The sequence below is a fragment of the Equus przewalskii genome, chromosome 24 (genome assembly GCF_037783145.1).
Source record: "Equus przewalskii isolate Varuska chromosome 24, EquPr2, whole genome shotgun sequence".
NCBI classification, from domain to species: domain Eukaryota; kingdom Metazoa; phylum Chordata; class Mammalia; order Perissodactyla; family Equidae; genus Equus; species Equus przewalskii.
In genome coordinates, this window is record NC_091854.1 from 29,136,789 (window position 1) to 29,157,643 (window position 20,855).

The following is a 20,855-nucleotide window of genomic DNA, read 5'->3' on the forward strand; positions in this document are numbered from 1 at the left end:
ACATCTTGCTTAATAGAAACTTACTTTACAGGATTAGCAAGTTTAGGAATCTGTGAGCTAGGAACCAGCGTTATACATCCTCAGAGAATGTGAGTGTTTTGTGTTGCCTTTGTTTTTCTTTCTCTGGCATTACCAAAAAACCGTTCAATTGCATCGTTTTCATCAACGTCCTTGACTGAGGCCCCTTGGCTCCACGTTGCCCTGTAATGCTCCATCTCTCTGTTATTCTTCATAATCCAACTTCTCAAAAGATTCGTTTACATACACTGTGTCTACTTTCTCAGCTTTTGTTCAAACTCCAGCCTACCACAATCTGGTTTCTGTCTCTCTATCATTCTACTGAAGTTACACTGATCAAGGGTGCCAGTGATCACGATGCTGCTAAATCCAAAAGCATTGTGATTTTTTTCCACCTTTCAAAACTAGTTGATCACTCCCTCCTTCTTAAAACTCTCCTCTTTGGGACCCATAGTTTCTGTTTTCCTGCTATCTCATGCCTTCTCAGTCTCACTTCTTAATTTCTCTTCTTCATCCTTAAAATGCTGTATTTGCTCAGAGCTCAATCCTGAGCCTGCCTCTGTTTCTACACTCTCTCCTTGGATAATCTTATCCAATCTGTGGTTTAAAATTTTATAGAGATGCCACTAACTCCTTCATTTATGTCTCAATCCAGACCATCCTCTGAACATCAGATGCCTATACTAAGTGACCTATTTGATAGCTCCACTTACACTTCTTACAGACATCTTAAACTTAACATCCAGAAATGGACTTATGATTCCCTCTCCCAACCATGTGTCTCAAACTTTCTTTCCACTCCCCCACCCGATCATCCCTGCCGTGGTACACTGGACCACTTTGCCAAGTGGCTCAAGCCTGAACCTAGAAGCCATCTGCGATCTCCTCTTTCTCTCGTTCCCAAAGTCCAATCTATCAGCAACTCCTTTCCATTCTAACTCATCTTGAATTAATCTATTTTCATCATTTCTGCTGCCACCGTTTTAATCCAAATAGTCATCATCTGTTGTCTACACAGCCACAGGAGCTTACCAACAGGTATTTCTCGTTTCATTCTTGCCCTCTTTCTAATCAATCTCCTTCTTATTAAACCATTTTAAATTATGAAATAGCATGCATAATAAAAAATGAGTATAGCATAAAAATGTACTGTATAATAACCAATTATAAAAAATAAAGACCTATATAACCAGAACGCAGGTCAAGAAGTAAAACACTGCCAACAACCACTCAACCTTTTCCAAATCATTTCTCCCTCCCTTGTTCCTAGAGGTTGCTACTATCCTGATTTCTGTGGTAATCACTTCCTTGCTTTTCTTTAAATTTTTACCATCTGTTGTATGCATCCCTAAAGAATGTAATTTAGTTTGCCTGTTTTTTACTTTATGTAAGTGTAATCGTGCTATATGTATTCACTTCTATTTTGCTTCTCTTTCTTATCCTTGCTTGTAACATTCACTCACAATGTTGTGTGGAGGTGGAGTTCTTTCATTTTCATTGCTTAGAGTATTCCATTGCATGAATATATCACAATTTATCCATTCTATTGTTGAAATTTGGGGTTTTCAGTTTTTCAACCATTACAGTGCTGAAATGAACATTCTTGCTTATGCATCCTGCTGCATATGTATAAGTTTCTTGAGAGTATATATCTAGGATTTATATTACTGGGTATGCTTACCTTTAACTAGTATAGATAATGGCAAACTTTCCAAAATGTTTGTACCAATTTACACTCACATCAGATTTGTGAGAGTTCTCTTTGTTCTGCTTTCTTGCTAACATTTGGAATTGCCAATTTTTATTTTAGCAATCTACTGAATATGTAATAGCGTGTTGTTATGGTTTGCTTTTGCATTTCTGTGATTACTACTGAGTTTTAGAAGTTTTTCTAAAGACTGTGGACCAGTTGAATTTACATTTTGGGAAATCATCCAAGTTTTAGCTCATTTTAAAATTAGGTTTTTGTCTATTTCTCCTTGATCTCTTTATATATTCTGCTGATTAGTTCTTTGTTGGTTTTATGTGTTATGAGTATCTTCTCCTTTTCTGTGGATTTTCTTTTCACTCTCTTTATGGTGTCTTTTTGATGAACAGAAATTCTTTCGCTTAATAGTAAGTCAAACCAAATCTTTCCCCATTTAGTTAGTACTTTTTGTACCATATCTAAGAAATCTTTCCCTACTCTGTGGTCATGAAGAGCTTCTCCTATTTATCTTGCAAAATATTTTAGTTCTTCTTTTTACATTTAGATATAAAGTCTACCTGGTATTAAATTTTGAGTGAAGTAATGGTCCAAGTTAATTTTTTTTCATGTGGGTATCCAGTTATCCCAGCGTGAGGTTAGTGCTCTGGGCTCTTCTGGAGTTCTTATTCTGTTCTATTTTATTGTCTATTTTCTACATCAACACTACACAACATTAATTTTTGTAGCTTAAAATAACCCTTCATATCTGGTAAAATAAGTCATCCAATCTTGTTCTTCAAGAGTAGCATGGCGGGGGCTGGCCCCGTGGCTGAGTAGGTAAGTTCATGCACTCTGCTTTGGCCGCCCCGGGTTTTGCCAGTTGGGATCCTGAGAGCAGACATGGCACGACTCATCAGACCATGCTGAGGTGGTGTCCCATATAGCACAGCCAGAGGCACTCACAACTAGAATGTACAACTATGTACTGGGGGGCTTTGGGGGAAAGAAGAAGAAGAAGAAAAAAAAAAAGATTGGAACAGATGTTAGCTCAGGTGCCAATCTTTTGTTAAAAAAAAAAAAGGGTATCATGGCTATTTTCTATTTTCCATTACAATTTCTTCTTTGACCCATTGGTTATTTAGAAGAATGTGTCTTAATTCAAAATATAGGAGGCTTTCCTAATTATCTTTTGGTTATTTCTCTTTAACTCAATTATATTGTGGTTTGAGGATACACTCCATATGATTTCAGTCCTGTGTAATTAGTCAACACTTGCATTATCCCTCAGTGTGTGGTCAATTGTTGTAAATGCTCTGTATGTGCTTGAAAATAATGTTTATTCTGCAGTTGTTGAGCATGGTGTTCTATATACTTCTTTTAGGTCAAATTTGTTCATTGTTTTTTTCAAATCTTCTCTGTCCTTACCAATTTTTCTGCTTGCTTGTGCTCTCAATTACTGAAAAATTTTAGACATTTATTTTCCTTTGTAGTGTTGTCAAATATTGCTTTACAGGTTTTTAATATAGTTTAGGCCATGTTATTAATTACATAAAAATTTAGAAATATTCCGTATTTCTAGCAAATTGAACCCTTTTTTCATTATGAAGTGATTGTTTTATTATCCAATATTTCTGTAGATACCTCCACTTTCTTTTGGCTAACATTTGCATGGTGTATCTTTTTCCATCATTTTATTACCACCTTTCTGTAATGTTATGATCTGGATTTATATCTTATATTTATTGTGTTGTTAGATGTTTAAATCTACTCTGATAATCTTTGTCTCTGAAATGGAGCATTTAGTCCATTTACACTTAATGTAATTACTAGTATCTTTGGATTTAAATCCACCTTTTTATTTTGTTCTTTCTATTTGTCCTCTTACTTCTATGCCTCTTTTTCTGTCTTCCCATGTCTTCTTTTGGACTGAGTTTTTAAAATTTCACTTTTCCCCTTTACTAATTTGGAAGTTATGTACTTTGTTTCTATGCTTTAAAGGATTATCCTAGAAATTACAATATGCGTTCTTTCAAAATTTAATATTAACCTCCTTCTGGACAATAAAATGATCTTAGAACACCTTAATTATTTTACTGCCATATTAAGTTTTATGTTATTACTAAAGTCCAAAGTCTTGTCTAAATATCATCTAAATCAGATATGAGTGAGACTCAAGGTACGATTCATTCTGAGGCAAAATTCCTCTCCAGCTGTGAACCTGTGAAACCAAAATAATTATGTGTTTCCAAAATACAAAAATGAGACAGGCAGAGGACAGACATTCCCATTCCAAAAGGGAGAAATAGGAAAGAAGGAAGGGGCAATGGGTTGCGAGCAAGTCTAAAACCTAGTAAGGCAAACTTGATGAGATCTTAAGGCTTGAGAACGATCCTCTTTGCCTTGACCTCTGCCTTCCAGACCCACCTGGGCAGAGGTGCTGCCCCCACAGTTCTGCCAGGTGGAGGCCACCACTCCCCCTCAGGACTCTGCTAGGCAGGGATCCCATGCCCAGGGCTCTGCCTTGTAGGGTTGCTGCCCCCAAGGCTCCAGGCTGCCCCACCCACAGGGCTTTGGGCAGAGTTAGTCTGGCCTGTTGAAACCGAGGTAATGGCCTCCGCTTTCAAAATTGAGGAGGCAGCCCTGATGATGTCTGAATCACCTTCACAGTCATTCTTCCCTTGTTTTGAAAAATAGCACGTTTGCGGCAAATAGCTCTATGCTCCCATCCTGTAAAATCCAAGAGGTCTGACAGCCGTCCTTCATTTTATCCCACCTCCAACCTCTTCTGTTCAAACTGGCAGTGTGGACTCCAGTCTCTGCTGGGGTGGCTGGGTGGATCCCTGGCTCACACCCATGCCATCTCCTTCTCACATGGCCAATCCACAGCACCCTTAGTGTTCTCTCTGAACATGCCCGCTCATGTTTTATAATATAGACAGGCTGAGCATTTTTCAGATCCTAAATTCTGGCTCCTTTTTGCTTAACAGTTCTGGCTTCAATCTGTTTCTCTCTTCTCACGTTTTACCATGAGCAGTCAGGAGGAGCCACGCTGCCCCTTCAACACAGCTTAGAAATCTCACCTAAATATCCACTTCCATCTCTGGAGAGTTCTACTTCCACAAAACACTAGAAAACAAACACAATTCAGCCAAGTTCTTCGCCCTGTTGCTCTCCTGTGGGCACTCCACCCCTATGACCTTACCTAAACCTATTTACCCCCCAAAGGCCCCACCTCCAAATCCCATCACATGGAGGATTAGGATATGAATTTGGATGGGGGTGGGCAGGGCAGGGAGGCTGTGTAACAACTATTCTGTCTAAGTTATACCTCCTTCTATTACTCTCCCGAAACAAAATTTATCTATTTCTGTCACAGCACGTATCTCAATTTATAGCTATTCACTCCTTTGTTTCTTTGCTTGTTTTCTGTATTACCCACTAAAATATGTACATTATTGGGTAGGAATCACAATTCCAGAGTCCAAACCCAGTGCCTGGCATATAGTAGGTGACCAACAAATAAGTGTTGATTGAATGAACACCAGAAACCTTATTAAGTTTCTTACATCTATTATCTCATTTAATCCTCACAGCATCCATATAAGATAAGTAATATTATTTTCACTTAACATATGAGAAAACAGTCTCAAAGAGGTTAAATAACTTTCCTAAGCCTACATAACTCACACAAAAAAAGCAGGTTTTGGTCTCAAGCTGTCTAAATTTAAAGTCTGTGTGCTTGACCGTACACTATACCTACCTTAAGAAAATCCAGTAAATGATAATCCAGATTAATAAAACTCATAATTGGAGATGGGGGGGATTCAGGTTAAGGGAATTCTTCTCTTTTTAAAAGAATTAATGAAAAGATTGCTTTGACTATCAACTATGATTTTATTTTATTTAGAAATTCATTTTTTCCCAAGAAGATATAGCTTTATTGTATAATACTAAATAATCAAAAGTTATATTTTATCAATAGAAATTCACTTAAAAACTTTTTTTGTTAAGGTAGAAATTCACTTTTAAAGCAAATTATTCTAGATTTACATTTATTCTATATTTAGCTCTAAAAATGTAAAAGCAAATGTGTATATAAGCAAATAAGATTATCGAACCACATTTCTAAAAAGTATGCTATGACTTAAGAAAATGGTTTGTTGAGTTAAATTAGAGGTAGTCTAATAGTACGGAAGTATCATTTGTGTTTCAATTTGTTTCTTTAGGGCCAGTAGAAGAAAATTCAAAATCAAGGTCTATCAGACCTTTTCCTTATCTTAAGGATACAATTGAGGTAAATTTAATTTGTGTGCTTATAATTGCTTAATAGAAATTCAAATCAGCCCTAATAATTTTATATATGCTCCTATAAATCCCAAATTCAAACGGGATTCAAAAACATAAAATTTTAAAGTGATTTTATCTCTAATATTATATGAGACTTTATGTATGGGGATAATAGAGAAAATAATACATTATTTGTTGGACAGTCTTTATAGTAGAAATTGTTTATTGCGTATGATGAGGGCCAGCAATTATCATAAAGTCAGTTAAGAGAGGGCATCATAAAAAACATTTAAGTTATGCATAACTTAAATATTTTATTTTAATTAAAAATATGAAAATATACATCCATTTGTTAATCTTTTGATGTGTAGCCAAGACCATTTTTTGAGCATGCTATAGTTATTTAAATTATATGATTACAGTAACAGCTACCATAAACAGGTTTGGGACTAAGAGTATTGACTTTTTTTTTTAAAGATTGGCACCTGAGCTAACAATTGTTGCCAATCTTCTTCTTTTTTCTGCTTTTTTCACCCCAAAGCCCCCCAGTACATAGTTGTATATTTTTAGTTGTGGGTCCTTCTAGTTGTGGCATGTGGGATGCTGCCTTAATGTGGCCTGATGAGCTGTGCCATGTCTGTGCCCAGGATCCAAACTGGCGAAACCCTGGGCTGCCAAAGCGGAGCGCATGTTCTTAACCACTCAGCCACGTGGTCAGCCCCAGAGTATTGACTTTTGATAACCACTTGAGCATAGGTTCATGGGCATACTGAAAAGTAGCTGACCAGCCCTGAGTATTGAGCACACCTCGGATATCATTCAGTTGATTTTATGTAGGAGACTAGAAAGAGAAATTAATCCAGAGAATCAGCAAAGGAAAGTCAATTTAAGAGAATCTCTTAGTTATTAATTATACTATTATTAATCCCAATTATTGCTAATATAGAAAATAAAACATGGAAAAAAACATACGTCGGGCCATAGTTAATAACACGTTGTGATTTTTGTTGCATATTCCTGCCTTTTATAATTTTGAAAAATATTGACAAGATCCACTATCCAGATTATTGGTTTATCCTCATCTGCATGGTTTATTTAGGTTCACGTTTAATACATCTCCCAAGAAATATATATTATAATGTCACAATAAGTTTGCTCATCATAATAAATTTACTAGCATCTTATATAAAACATATAACATTTAAATTTTTAAAAACAAATTAAAATATGCATATGACTTTAAAAACTAAATAACACAGGGGCTGGCCCCGTGGCCGAGTGGTTAAGTTCGCGCGCTCCGCTGCAGGCGGCCCAGTGTTTCGTTGGTTCGAGTCCTGGGCGCGGACATGGCACTGCTCATCAAACCACGCTGAGGCAGCGTCCCACATGCCGCAACTAGAAGAACCCACAACGAAGAATATACAACTATGTACCGGGGGCTATGTACCGGGGGGCTTTGGGGAGAAAAAGGAAAAAATAAAATCTTTAAAAAAAAAAAAAAAAACTAAATAACACAGAAAGGCTGATAAGGACACAGAGCCCTTCCGTCCTGTAGTTCCTGTTCTGAGTTCCTTTTTCAGAGGCAACCATGTTTAACCTTTTTGAGTTTCAATTCCTCTTGTGATTAACTCCATAATTCTAAAAAATGAGCTTCTACTGCTGTTTTTTAAAAATGTATCAACTTGAAACATTATCCACTGAATTATTAATAAAAAAGATTTGAATTAGCTTGTTTACACTGCTCTGCATCTCACCTCTCCCCTTCTTTCTTCTTCTGAATCTTTGAAAGTTACTCTTTTGCTTGTGTTGTTAACTGTTGTATCTTGAAATAATATATCTGCATGTTTTTTTCTTTTCCATCAACTTTAATCACTACCTCCTGACTCCTCTTTATATAAGATGAAGATCTTAGCAGTCTCATCCTTTCCTCCAGCTCTCCTTCACACCTTCGTCCCTGGTCAAATATATTTTTACTTTTACATCTTTTAGGTCAATGATTACATTCAGCCTTGAAACTCTGATTAAGCCCTTATGTCTTGTCTATGGGTTAATTCTAAAATTCAAAATGCTACGAACAGCATTTGTGTTACTGTGACATTGTAAATGATCATTCATTGTAGGACAAAGTGATGTGCTGGCATTACATTTCTTCTCAATGGGTATAATATGAAAACAATAGACTCTCCTTTCTTATTTTCCATCAGTTACTCAAAAGTGATTCCCTATTTTAGTTTCCCTCTATTTAGACCTTGACTGTCTTGTAAACTTTTGTGTTTTTCTCTGGAGCTTCTAGTTGCCTTTCTCTTTTCTTGTGGAGAATAAGAACAAACATCTATATAGCACTTATGTGTGCCAAGCGCTGTTCAAATATATATATATACATAAATACATATAAATTACATCCTCAACAACCCAGTGAAGTAAGTACTATTATTGTTCCTATTTGATAGATCAGAAAAAAGAGGCAAAAAGAAGATAAGCATCTTGGCTGAGATCAAATTATAAGTGACAGAACCAGGAAGAACCCAGCGGTCTGATTCATACTCTTTATCTCTAAGATACACAGCCTCCCAAAAAGAAGCATGTAACTTTCTTACTATATGTGAATTTGGTCAAGCTTCCTTACTCTTTCTCTCTGCTGAGTGTAATCCATTCCAATCCTCTTCCAGGAATTATTCATGGAGCCCAGTGACTTCTTGTTCTAAATTTGACCCATTGCTTTTAAGGGTGCTCTGCTGTTGTCACTGTGTCATTCCACTTTTGGTTTAGTAGCCAGATTCTAGTATCCTGTGTCTTCTTATTCATCTTGGATTTCATCTTTATTTTCCTGGAATGTATCTTCAAGAAACTTCCCTAGAAATGGTACATGGATGTCTGGGAATGTATTTATTTTTTCCATATACTTGATTGATAATTTGGATTAGAATTATAGGTTTAAAATCGTATTTTCTCTAAACTTTGGAGCAAGTGCTCCTCTGTCCTATGCCATTGAATGTTGCTAATGAGAAGTTCTCAGTCTTTTGTAAGTGACCGTATTTTATTTTATCTGGAAACTTTTAGGATCTTCTCTTTATCAATGTTGTTTTAAGCTATCTTGAGGATATGCCTCAGTGTGGTAATTACTTCAATTTATTCTGTTCAGTGCTCAATGGACCCTTCCCTAAGTCAGATGTCTTTCTTTGGGTCTTAAGATGTCTATTACTTTTTTTTCTAGTTTCCTTTCCACTATTTTCTCCATTCTCTAATAGTCAGATATTAGACTTGGGTTGATTCTCTATCTTGCTTTTCTCTGTTTTTTTGTCTCTTTGAAATTTTGCTCTTTATTATGGGAAATTTCCTTAACTTTTTCTCCTGGTCTCTTTACTGCATTTTATTTCAGAAATCATATTTTAAATTTCCAGTGTTTCTTTCTTGTTCTTGGGGGTTTTTTTGTTTCCATAGAATCCTGTTACATTTGTTCGCAGATTTTTCTGAGGATATTAGAGTTTATTTTTTTAAGCTATTTTCTGTTTCTTGAATAATCTATTTCTTCTGGTGTCAGTGTTCCTTTCGTTGATCATGATATGTATCTTTGAAATTGCTGATTTTTTATCGTATCTGGTAAATCTTCATTTGTTCGTATTTAAGAATGAAGATGTAGGTTAATGTTTCTATGAAACTGCCGTTGATTTTACAAATAAGCCCCTCTCCAGAATTGAAAGCTAACTGGTCTGTGTATATAGCAGAGTTCTCAACCAGCTAGATTTATTTTAGAGTAGGAAGGTAGAGAGTAGGCAGTTTGCCCGGTAGCCCTGCCTTTGGATCCTAACATGAAGAGAGTTTTACTCTGGGGAGCCAAACCCACATTGGCAGGAAGTTTATCAAGAGAAGGACACTTATGTTAGCCTAGGATTAATTAAATACCACTGCCTGTAACTCTGTGTGTGGGATAGTGTAGCTGGGAGATGAGGGAAGTGGCAAATGGTTCACAAATTCCGCAGACACAATTTCAGTTAACCTATCTCTTTACAACTTTCGTTCTCATTCCCACAATCTATACCTGACAACTCTAAGCCTGAAGTCTCTTCAGAAAGATAGAAAGATAGCATAATATTTTTTTAGTGACTCCGCTACTGTACTTAAAGCTTCAATTAACTTTCTGTCTTTCAGAAATTTGTCTGAAATCTCTTATGGGCTGGGCTGACTTCTAAGTCTCTCTCTCTCTCTTTTTCTCTCTCTCTCTCTCTCACAAACACACACACACATGTGCACCCGCACTCACATGTGGTGCACGTGCACCACACACACACACCCCCCTCCCTGTTCTCGTTCTATTTTAGGTTGATTATTTTTTTTATTCCTTTGCCGTAATTGTAAAGGGATCTCAGTAAGGCATGGCTGTAAATGGCCTGGTCCACCCTCTTGACTCAGAAGGACCACTCCTCTTCAAAATGAACATCTGCCACTTCCCTTCACCTGCGTTCACACTGGCTCCTGAAGGGCCATGCTCCTTCAGTAATTTCTGGTTTGACTTTCACTACAATGCGTCTTACACAAATACATCATCTGTTTCCGTAGCTTCGCCATAAATCTTCAAGGTAAGAGATGGTGAGGGACCGACCCGAAGTAGTAGGAAAGGGAGTGTAGTGGAAGACACTGATTGGAGAGAAATTAAGTAGTTAGACTTCACAGAATTTTTAACTGGCTGGATGTGGTGCTTAAAATAATAATTCCCAAGTTACTTGTTTGGAAAACTGGATAAACAATGGTGCCATTAACTGACATTCCATTAATTTTGATATGTTATATTTCCACCAGCATTCATTTTGAAAATTTATTAGTTTCTCCTAGGCTCTCTTCTTTGAGATATGGATTCTTCAGAAGTGTGTTGTAGAATGTCCTAATATTTGGAGTTTTTCTAGATATCTTACTGTTAATGTTTTCTAATTTAATTCTTTTGTGGCTAGAGAACATATTCTATAGGATTTCAGTCTTTCTGAACTTATTGAGACTGGTTTCAAGATTCAGCTTATGTTTATCTTATTCAAAGTACTATGTACACTTGAATAGAATGTGTTTTCAGCAGTTATACGGTGTAGTATTCTATAAGTATACTTATAAATATAGAAGTACATCTATATGTTATAGATGTATAAATATGTAACTATACCTATGAATTAAGTCACAGTGATTGTTATTTTTGTTCAGATCATCTGTGTCTTTACTGATTTTTTTGTCTTAGGTAAAATTGTACTTCTTCCCATAAAGATTTAGAAGCTTTTTAATTTTATAAATCCATTTACTACCTACATCCTTCATAGTATAGTTTCATAAGTATTACTATAAAACCTACAGGATGATATTATAATTTCGGCTTTCAGCAATCCTATACGTTTTAGAGAGAGTAATAGAATAAAAAATAACCAAATATTTATCAGAGCTGATGCTCTTCAGTACTTCCTGAAGATGCGTTTCCATCTGGTATCATTTCTCTTCAGCCTGAAGAACTTCCTTAAGCATTTTTGCAGTAAAGTTCTGCTGGCAGCAAAGTCTCTGTTTTCTTTTACCTGAAAGTGTCTTAGGGATCTTGAAGCAAAGTTTTGCTCGATACAAAATTCTGGCTGATAGTTTTTGGGTTTTTTCTTTCAACATATTAATAGCGATCTTCCAGTGTCTATTGGCTTTCATAGTTCTGACTTCCAGAGTTTCTGATGAGAAGTCAGGGGTATTTTGAATTGTTCCCCAGTACGTAACTTGTTTTTCTCTGCTGGGAAAACCTACGTTGTCTGCTGAAAACCTATATGCCCATGATCCTAAGCATGGTTTTCCTCATATTTATCCTGCTTTGGGTTCACTAAACTTCTGGAATTTATAAATCTATGTCTTTCATCAAATTAAGGAAACTTCTGACCAGTATTTCTTTTGATATTTTTCTACTTCATTTTACCTCTCCTGTCTTTCTGAGATTCTTATTGTACACATATCAGACCTTTCATTATTGTCCCACAGGTCCCTGAATCCCTTTTATTTAAAAAATATTTTCCTCTTTTTTTAATATTAGATAATTTCTATTGATCTATCTTAAATTATCCTACCTCTTTCCCCTGATTATCTCCATTCTGTTTTAAGCTCAACCAGTGAATTTTTTATTTCAAGTGTTATATTTTTTAGTTCTAGAATTTCCATTTTTAAAGATAGTTTCTACTTCTCTGATAAGATTTCCCCTTTTTTCACTGATTGTGAGCATATTTTACATTTCTCATTGAGCATAGTTATAATAGCTGCCTTAAAATCTGTTAATTCTAACATCTGGGTCATTTATTTCAAGGTTGGTCTCAGTCGATTGTCTTTTCTTTTGAAATTAGGTTTCATTTTCCTGATTCTTTGTACCTCAAGTTGGATTTGTCCTGAACATTATGACTGTTACAATATGGAGACTCTGGAGTCTGTTATATTTCTACAAAGAAAGAGTAGTGATGCTTCTGTTTTAGCAGTCAATTAACTTGATTGGGCTCAAAATATAAATTCTGTCTCCTGAGCAGAAGCTCAGATTTCAGTTCAGTTCTTTTGTCCCAAGCTGGGATGCTTGCACTTTTCCCTAAACATGCGTGATTCAGGCATCGCTGAGAGACTTAGACAGAGTTTATACTGGGAAGGTGGTAGAGCTACCATCTTTGACTCTCTTCTTTCTGTCATTCCCTTCTCACTTTCCAACAGCTTTGGTTGCCCTGAACTTTGTCCTCTGGTTCTTCTGGCCAGAAAGAAAGTAAGTATTCTATTAGAGTTTTAGATGCCCCGTGCAGTGCCAACTTCAGCCTGCCTTCAAGCTAAAAGCCATAAAAATGGCAACTTTGTCCCATGTAAGTCAGTTATTCCAACTTTTAATGCTTTTTCTTTGTCACTTGCTTTTGTTTACTCTCCAGGACCCTCAGGTAATTTGTGTGAGTGTGTGTGCGTGTGTATTTTTTCTGGAGTATTTTGTCTAGAGTTTTTATAGTTGTTTTCCGAGACAGAGTGGATCCGACAGGGGCTTAGTCATCCTGAATCAGAATTCTCCAGAGTTTTTACTACTTCCATTATCTTTTCCTATTGCATTGCTCAATACTTAAACATTTATAAAAAATAGTGGTGATAGGTGTCACTCTTGTCATGCCATAGACTAGTGTATTATCGTTAACTATGGCTGTCGGTTTTATATAATTTTTAAAATCATGCTAAGATATTCTTTATCGTATTAAGAAAGTATTCTTTCTTTGTAACTTTATTACAGTTTTTATCAGTGATGGTTGTTGAATTTATCAACTCTACTTTAAATATTGTAGTTATTAAAATAATTACATTGTTTTTCTCCTTTGACCTATTGGGTGATGAATTGTTATAACTTATCTATTGGGAAACTTTAATTTCTTGATGACTTATTTGGCCATTATTAACTGTTCTATTAGTATACTGTTGAATAGTATTTTATTTTGAATTTGCAAAAGCTCCTGAAGCGATGTGTGAAATTAGCTTATATGCTTCTTCTGGTGCATTATCTTTTCAGAGTTTGGTATCAAGACTACGCCAGCTTATAAAAAGAACTGAAAAGTTGTTGTTGTTTACTTTTTAATTTAATTGATGTTATATTGCATGAGAATTATTTGTTGCATACAAGTTTGAAAGATTTTATCTATAAATCTATTTGGGTCTGGTTACTGTTTTTAAAGGTAGTTATCTGAGACTCATTTACATTTCTTTTAAGAATTATTGGTATGTTCAAATTTTCTACTACTTCTCAAGTCAATTTGGGTGATTTTTCTTTATGTTAAAGTTTCTCTGTTTGACTTTCAAGACATCTGTAGTCTGTCCCTCTCACAACTCTTCTTCTTACCTCTTCAAACTTGTCTCTTATACTCAATAAATGATAAATGCCTCTTGCTCTAAATATGCTGTTTTCTGGACCGTCTTATGAATACTCCAGGTTTATGTCATTGGTCAGATGTCATTATGTCATATGCCTCTCCAGAAATGCCCTCATCTCCAAATCCTAGCATTAAGTTCTTCCTCGTTGATAAAATTTTCCCTGTCTATTCCAGCCCTCATTGATATCCCTCTCGTCTGAACTCCTCCTCATTTATTGATCAGCTTGGTTCTTAGTGATATTACCCTATTACGTTATTTACTAATGTTCCATGTATGCTAATCATACCTATCGAATAAGAAAGTGAGCTCTTTGTGGCCTAGATTTTTGTCATATGCTTTATTCCTATCTCATATTATCCAGAACTAAATATATAGTGTGTCTGGTGTGAAAAAAAATTGTGAGTGCTAAACAAATGTTTGTTTGGTTTGTTGATGGAGAATCATAAGTTATGCAGTTTGTACTTATATGTGCATGAGGATTTTTGGATATTTAGATATTTGTATTTCAGTAAAAATATATGGATCCAATGTGAGACCCTAACCCAGGAAAAACTGGATCATTTTTTTCAAGTTTCTCTTTCTTTGCTCAGAACTATTCTGCTGTACCTATTCTATGTATGAGACAATAAAGTTTCTGTTCACACTGAGAGGGCTTTTTTTCTCAGTATTTAAACTTTAGACTTTCTTTGCATTTGGAGAAATAAATTTTATATGAAGATAAACTCTATGTTTTAGAGACAAAGGAAATAAAAGTTAGTGAAAAGTGTGAGCATAGGCAAATTTTAAAATTTCTGTTGATTTCATTCCTCATCCATGAAGTGGTAATAACACCCAACTCATAGGGTTATTTTTTTTTTTGAGGATTAAATAAACATTGTGTTTGAAAGTATTTGAAGAACTAGACAGCTGTTAGTCATCATAATTACATATTCCACGTGAATAATTAAGTATAAATTATTTATCCATATACACCTGGAAAAAATAATTTCTAAGATAGTTTCCCACTTTTCCTGATGTTTAGGTGGAAAATGGTAGGCCTGTGCATCATCTATATTCACAGCCTAGACGAGCATGTGGAAGAACATTGGGTTCTACAGTCTTTTCTCCTGTACCCACTGTCCAAGCTAATGCTTATAAGAAGGAAAAAGACTCTGCTTTATTTACAGGTATACACACTTAACTTTAAGACATAAGTGTTAAGAAAATCTTTTTTTTTTTTTTTTTTAAGATTGGCACCTGAGCTAACAACAGTTGTCGATCTTCTTCTTTTTTTTTTCCTTCTCCCCAAAGTCCACAGGTACGTAGTTGTATATTCTAGTTGTGAGTGCCTCTGGTTGTGCTATGCGGGACACCACCTCAGCATGGCCTGATGAGCGGTGCCATGTCTGTGCCTGGGATCACAACCGGTGAAACCCCGGGCCGCCAAGGCGGAGCGGGTGAACTTAACCACTGGGCCATGGTGCTGGCCCCAAGAAAATCTTTAACCAAGGATCATATTACCATGTATTTCACTACTTAATAACATCTAAAGACTTCCTATCATAAAAATGGTAAAGTTCAGATTACTTAGTATGGTATATAAGATCTTTCCAGACTCTATTCATTCTATCTCTTTATCCATATTGATTCCAGACGCACTGAACAGTCCGTTCCAACTACTGTGTGATTTGATCCATTCTGTTCTCTATGCTCGTATTATACTTCCCCACCTGATAGATTCCTATTCATCTTTAATAGTTGGGACACTTTTAGCTGCAATTAAGAGAAAATCTGCCTACATGTGGCTTAAACAATAAAGATATGTATAATCTCAAATGAGAAGAAGTCCATTAGTAAGGCTGTTCCAGGGTTGGTTAACTCAGGGGTTTAATGATGCCATCAAATAGCCAGTTCCTCTATCCTTTCTCAACTTTCCTTAACTTTCTTAGCAAGTAGTTGTCCTCCTAGCCTTGCTGTACAATATGGTGACTGCTATTCAAGACAACTTGTATGGGTAACAACATCCACTGAAAAGGAGGAAAGCTCTTTGGTCCCTTGTAAGAATGAGGACAATATTCCCCAACCCCCCCACCAGCAGACCTCCCCTGTATCTCCCTGGCTGGAATTGCTTCATGCACCCCTATCTAAACCAACAAATCATTGTCGCCTTGGATTAGTTTCTAACTTTTAACATAAGTCACAGTAAGAAATACTTTTTATATCCCAGTCTAATACACACACAGACACACACAGAGCAGAAGATTCAGATTCATGGAGCCCTAATTATTTGTTTTTCTCTGCTAGTTGAACTTGATTGCAGTATTTTAGTGTTTTGTACAGTTATTACTAAGGATCCATGTGATGCACTCATTCTATTTCAATTTTTAAAATGCTAGTCAGGAGATACTAAATTGATTTATTGTCTAAGTTGATGGGTTGTGGCTCACATTTTGAAAACACAGGCTTAGAATGTTCAAGATTCACTCCCTTGAGTTAGGAAGGAGCCCAGCCTCCCTTGAACGACATGGTTGCTTAGAGGAAGATGAATAAGATAGCAAAAAAAGAGATGAAGGGACTGTTAAGTAGGCAATCCTCTGTTTCCCACACTATTCTTTAAGACTCCACTCAGATGCTGTGTCTTCTCTCAAGTGTTCCCTGAAAGCAGCGGCAGGGTGTTCTACTCTGTCGGCAAAGCAAATTTCCCTTTGTAAAATTTCTTAAGTTTCTCTACAGAAGGGGCATTATAGTTCTTTTATCAAAGTCCCATATTAAGACTTCTGGGAACGTTGGCAACATAAATATAAGTTTATCTTGGCCAAAATGAAAAGAAAAAGAAGAAAAATTCGTTAAATTGAAACGAGGACATTAATCCCAAACTCAAAAAAATCTGCTGCATATTACAATATGAAGTAGTTTGAAAGAATTTTCCAGAAGTTGATTCACAATTCCATCTCCTGAGAGGAAGGAAGAATATTGAAAGAGCTAGTAGCAGATATGCTAAAAATACTCCCATTAATCATCACCTCCCACCACACACACACACGCACACACACACGCACGCACTCAAAGAAAAGGAGTTACCAATGGTGGGTCACGGAGAGATGGAAAATCCTCCCCCTTGAATTCCAAGTCAGCAGCACTCCAAGTCTGTCTTAGCAGTGTTTTGAGAAACACGTAATGACCACACTTAGTCAGTTATTTCCCTGGCTTCCTAGTGTTGCTTCAGATGTACTCAGTTAGGGGGAAAACCTCTTAAATTGGAGGAGTCAAGTCGTGCAAGGAGGGTCGACAACAGAAGAGACATGATGGAATTTCCTAGGAACCATCTTTGCAAGTGTGAATAATAGCCACCAAGATAACTGCGTGAAGAAAAACATAGGTCCCCATCAAACAGCCTAAGAGCCACGAGGCCTTTCTTTGACTAAGTTCCTCTCAAAACCGAATTGCTTAGCCCAAGAGAGAGGTAAAAAACTGGAACCCAAATGGCACCTTGCACATAAATGGACAGTGTCCACCACCACCACCACAGCAGAGTCATGAAGAGGTCTCACACACATGCAGTGCTCAGAAACAGGTTTCCCCATGATTTTTCAGGGCTCCAGCTCCCCCGTCAGTCTACTCAGGCAGATACAGAAAAAATATCTGGATTTACACGTTAATTTCTCAGGGGAGAATTTAACAGTACTCAGGTAAACAAGGAGAGCATCCAAAGAAAATGTACCCCTATTATTTTTGGACTAATATCAAGCCCAGGTTTAAGTGTCCTGAGTCAAAGGTGAGTAGATAGAAAAACAAAAACAAAACATGGGACGTATCAGAGATTCTGTAGCAAAAAAAGGAAATAATTTAAAAGATAGCTGACGGTCACATTTTTTGTACCCCATACAACAGGAGATAATTTAGACAATAATCATTTTTTGTGCTCAAAAAACTAAAGAAAATAAGAATTTTATGAAATAAGATTTGAAAATATAAAAAGTAATTGTCAAGGATGAAATTGTGCTATCTGAGCTAAAAACATTTTTTAGGAAAATCACATAGAATGCCATGTGAAGGCACAAAAATGTGGCTAGATTAGACAAGACAGTAGATTGAGGGGAGAAAATAGATATCCCACATTGAGTTAACCAGTGTGTTTAAAGAGGAGAACAGAACAAGTTGAATGAAGTGACTGAACGGGGAGTGGGGAAACTATCTGGAGATACTGGAAATGCTCAACATCTTGGTTTTGGTGATGATTACATTAATATATATATAGTTGTCAAAAATCATCAAACTATACATTTAAAATGTGTGTATTTAAATGTATGTAAATTATACCTCAATAAAGGTAAATTAAAAAGAAAACAAAGACTAACACTACAAAAGTCTAAAACACCAAAAATATAATAAATTAAAATAATCTGTTACATCTAAAATAATCTATAGAAAATAATTTAATATTTAATAATCTAAAATAATGAGAAAAGTGTTTGTATAAATGCAGGGAATATTAATAATATTTCATTTAAAATACAAACTAAGATTAGTTTTTAAAGTCATGAATTATGTTATAATTAAATATATAAATAATTTATCAGATTCTGTGCTCATCATTGTTTCCTGCATCCTGCCATCTGTGTTCACTTTTATTTTTCTTGAATGACATCCTTTAATAGTTCTTTCAATGATGAGTTGTTGGTTCTTAACTCTTTTTGATCCTTGTATATCTGGAAGTGCCTTTATTTTGCTGTCACTCTTGAATAACAGTTTAGTTGATATTGATTTTTAGGTTGAAAATTATTTTCTCTCAGCACTTTAAAGATACAGCCTCATTCGCTTCTGGAATCAATTATAGGTTAAAAATCTCCTCTTGGTCTAATTGTCACTCCTTTGTAGAATGACAATTAATGTCATTCCTTTACTTTCTGGTAATTTCGGGAATTTTCTCTGCATTCTTTATGATCTGCATTCACTACAATGCATGTAGGTATAGATTTCTTCTTATCTCTCATCCTCAATTTGTGAAATACACTTCCGTTAGTTAGAATTATTGGCCATTCTCTCTTCAAATACAGATTCTCCACCATTTCCTACATTTTCCTCTTCCAGAACTATTAGACAAAGTGTTTAAGTCTTTCAATCTATCTTTCATGTCTTCTAATGGTTCTTTCATATTTTTCATTTATCTGTCTGCGCATTCTTAGTGAATTCCTTGGTGTTTTCTTCCAATTCATTAATTCTCTGTTTGGTTCTGTAATCCAGAGTTATATTATTTATTTCCAAGATTTCCAAGTGTTTTTATATTGACTTGTTCTGTTTTTTTGTGTTTTTTTTTTCACTTCAGCCTGTTTTTATCTCACCATATCTTGTTTTTTTATGTGAATAGTTTTTCATTTGTGTCTTTGAAGTTCCTAAACATACCATTATTTTATTAACTCTAAGATGTCACCAATGATACTGTCAATTAAACTATGACAGAATGCTAACATACACCATAGAATTGAGATATGGTAAGAATTTTAAAGTTGTTTTTAGGTTTTTCTATTTAATTTTATTGCCAAATTTATCTTCTATTTGTTGACTTTGCTGATTGTCTTTCTTAGGTTTATATTTTTCAGTGTTTTAGAATTTTAGAAGGTTCTCTCTTCACTCAACACTTACCCACTTCACCTTACTCCTTCCTTTCTAGAAGTTTTACCACCCGTTGCTGCCACTCAGACCTCATGGCCCTCAGGCCAAACTAGATTTGAGAGTTGTGAATGGGGCTCCCCCTCTGGGAGATACTGGGGATATGGCAGATCCAGTCATCGTGCCTCGGTGTGGTTTGACTTAGTTCCTGGTCCCCAGTTGGCAGTGGAAAGGATTGATTTCTAGTCTCTTTTCGCAAGCCAGGGAATCTCCACCCAGCCCCTTATTTCAGGCAGTGCATCTGTCTTCCTCCCGTTTGCCTTTCCCATTTCTGTAAATGGCATCTACCCAATTGCTGAGGCCAAAAATCTAGAAATCATCCTTGATTTCTTTTTTCCCCTGATATTCCATATCCAATCCACCAGTCAATATAGTTCAATCTACCTCCAAAATATAAGCTGAAGCCCACCACCCCCTCTGCTACAATCCTTGTCTAATCCACCAACATGTCTTATCTAGACCACAGCAGCAGTCTTAACTGTTACTCCATTGCCACTCTTGCCATCCACATTCCCCCTGACTTCCACGGATTGTTCATCTCTGAGCAGGCAGAGTGACCTTTCCAAAGAAAAAATCAAACCACTTTCTTATTCCATGTAAAACTCTCCAAATGATCTCTATTATAACCAGAATAATATCTTAACTCTTCAGTATGGCTTGTGTGGTCTTATATGATTTGCTACCTATCTCATCTTACCCTACTCTCCCCCTCCTGCACTCCAGCAATGCTGGCCTTTCGCTGCCTTCAGCATTCCAAGCTGATTGCACAATGAGACCTTTACCCTAGCTCCCTCTGCCTAGTAGTCTGTTCCTCCAGCTCTTCACCTGGCTGCCTCGTTCTCTTTCTCAGATTTCAACTCAAATATCCCCCCCGAGAGAGACCGCCTGTGGCCACCCTAGGTGAAGTACCATGTTCATATTTTTCCATAATACTTACAAGTAGTTGAAATTATTTTATCTACTTGTATGTTGGTTGGTTTGCTTGTTTATTGGCTATTTATTCCTTTTAGAATGGAGCTTCCCAACCAATATACTGTGGTCACCTGTTGTGCTCGAAGGTGTTAAAGATGTGCTGAAATATTGATCTTCAGCCTTCAAGACTGCTGGGTTGGCCCTGGGGTAGCCTGGCTACAAGTGCACTCAAGTGCTTATCCCAGTGTACCGTGCAAAAAACATGAATTAAAATGTTTGCCATGACATGGAAAGGTTGGGAAGCTCTCCACTAGAATAGAAACTACTTGAGGACAAGGAGAAAGCTGGATTTATTGCTAGTAGCACGTGTGTCTGGGAACACTCTTAAGAAAGTAGAGAAATACCGGAATGGCCACCAGGC

At 36.3% G+C, this 20,855-nt stretch overlaps 1 protein-coding gene across 24 annotated transcripts in view; it reads left to right on the forward strand.

Moving 5' to 3' along the window:
- The window catches only part of C24H1orf141 (chromosome 24 C1orf141 homolog), a 53,385-nt gene that overhangs the window by 27,844 nt on the left and 4,686 nt on the right, over positions 1 to 20,855 (forward strand). For 17 of the 24 annotated variants that reach the window (XM_070592815.1, XM_070592831.1, XM_070592825.1 and 14 more), the window contains 2 exons: positions 5,932 to 5,999; positions 14,895 to 15,039. The exons of 2 other annotated variants lie outside the window; for them this stretch is intronic. In XM_070592815.1, the coding sequence (XP_070448916.1) occupies positions 5,932 to 5,999; positions 14,895 to 15,039 (213 nt within the window). Of the gene's footprint in view, positions 1 to 31; positions 90 to 5,931; positions 6,000 to 14,894; positions 15,040 to 20,372; positions 20,423 to 20,855 lie in introns of all 24 variants that reach the window. 5 more of the 24 variants (XM_070592821.1, XM_070592836.1, XM_070592837.1 and 2 more) reach the window with 1 other exon arrangement.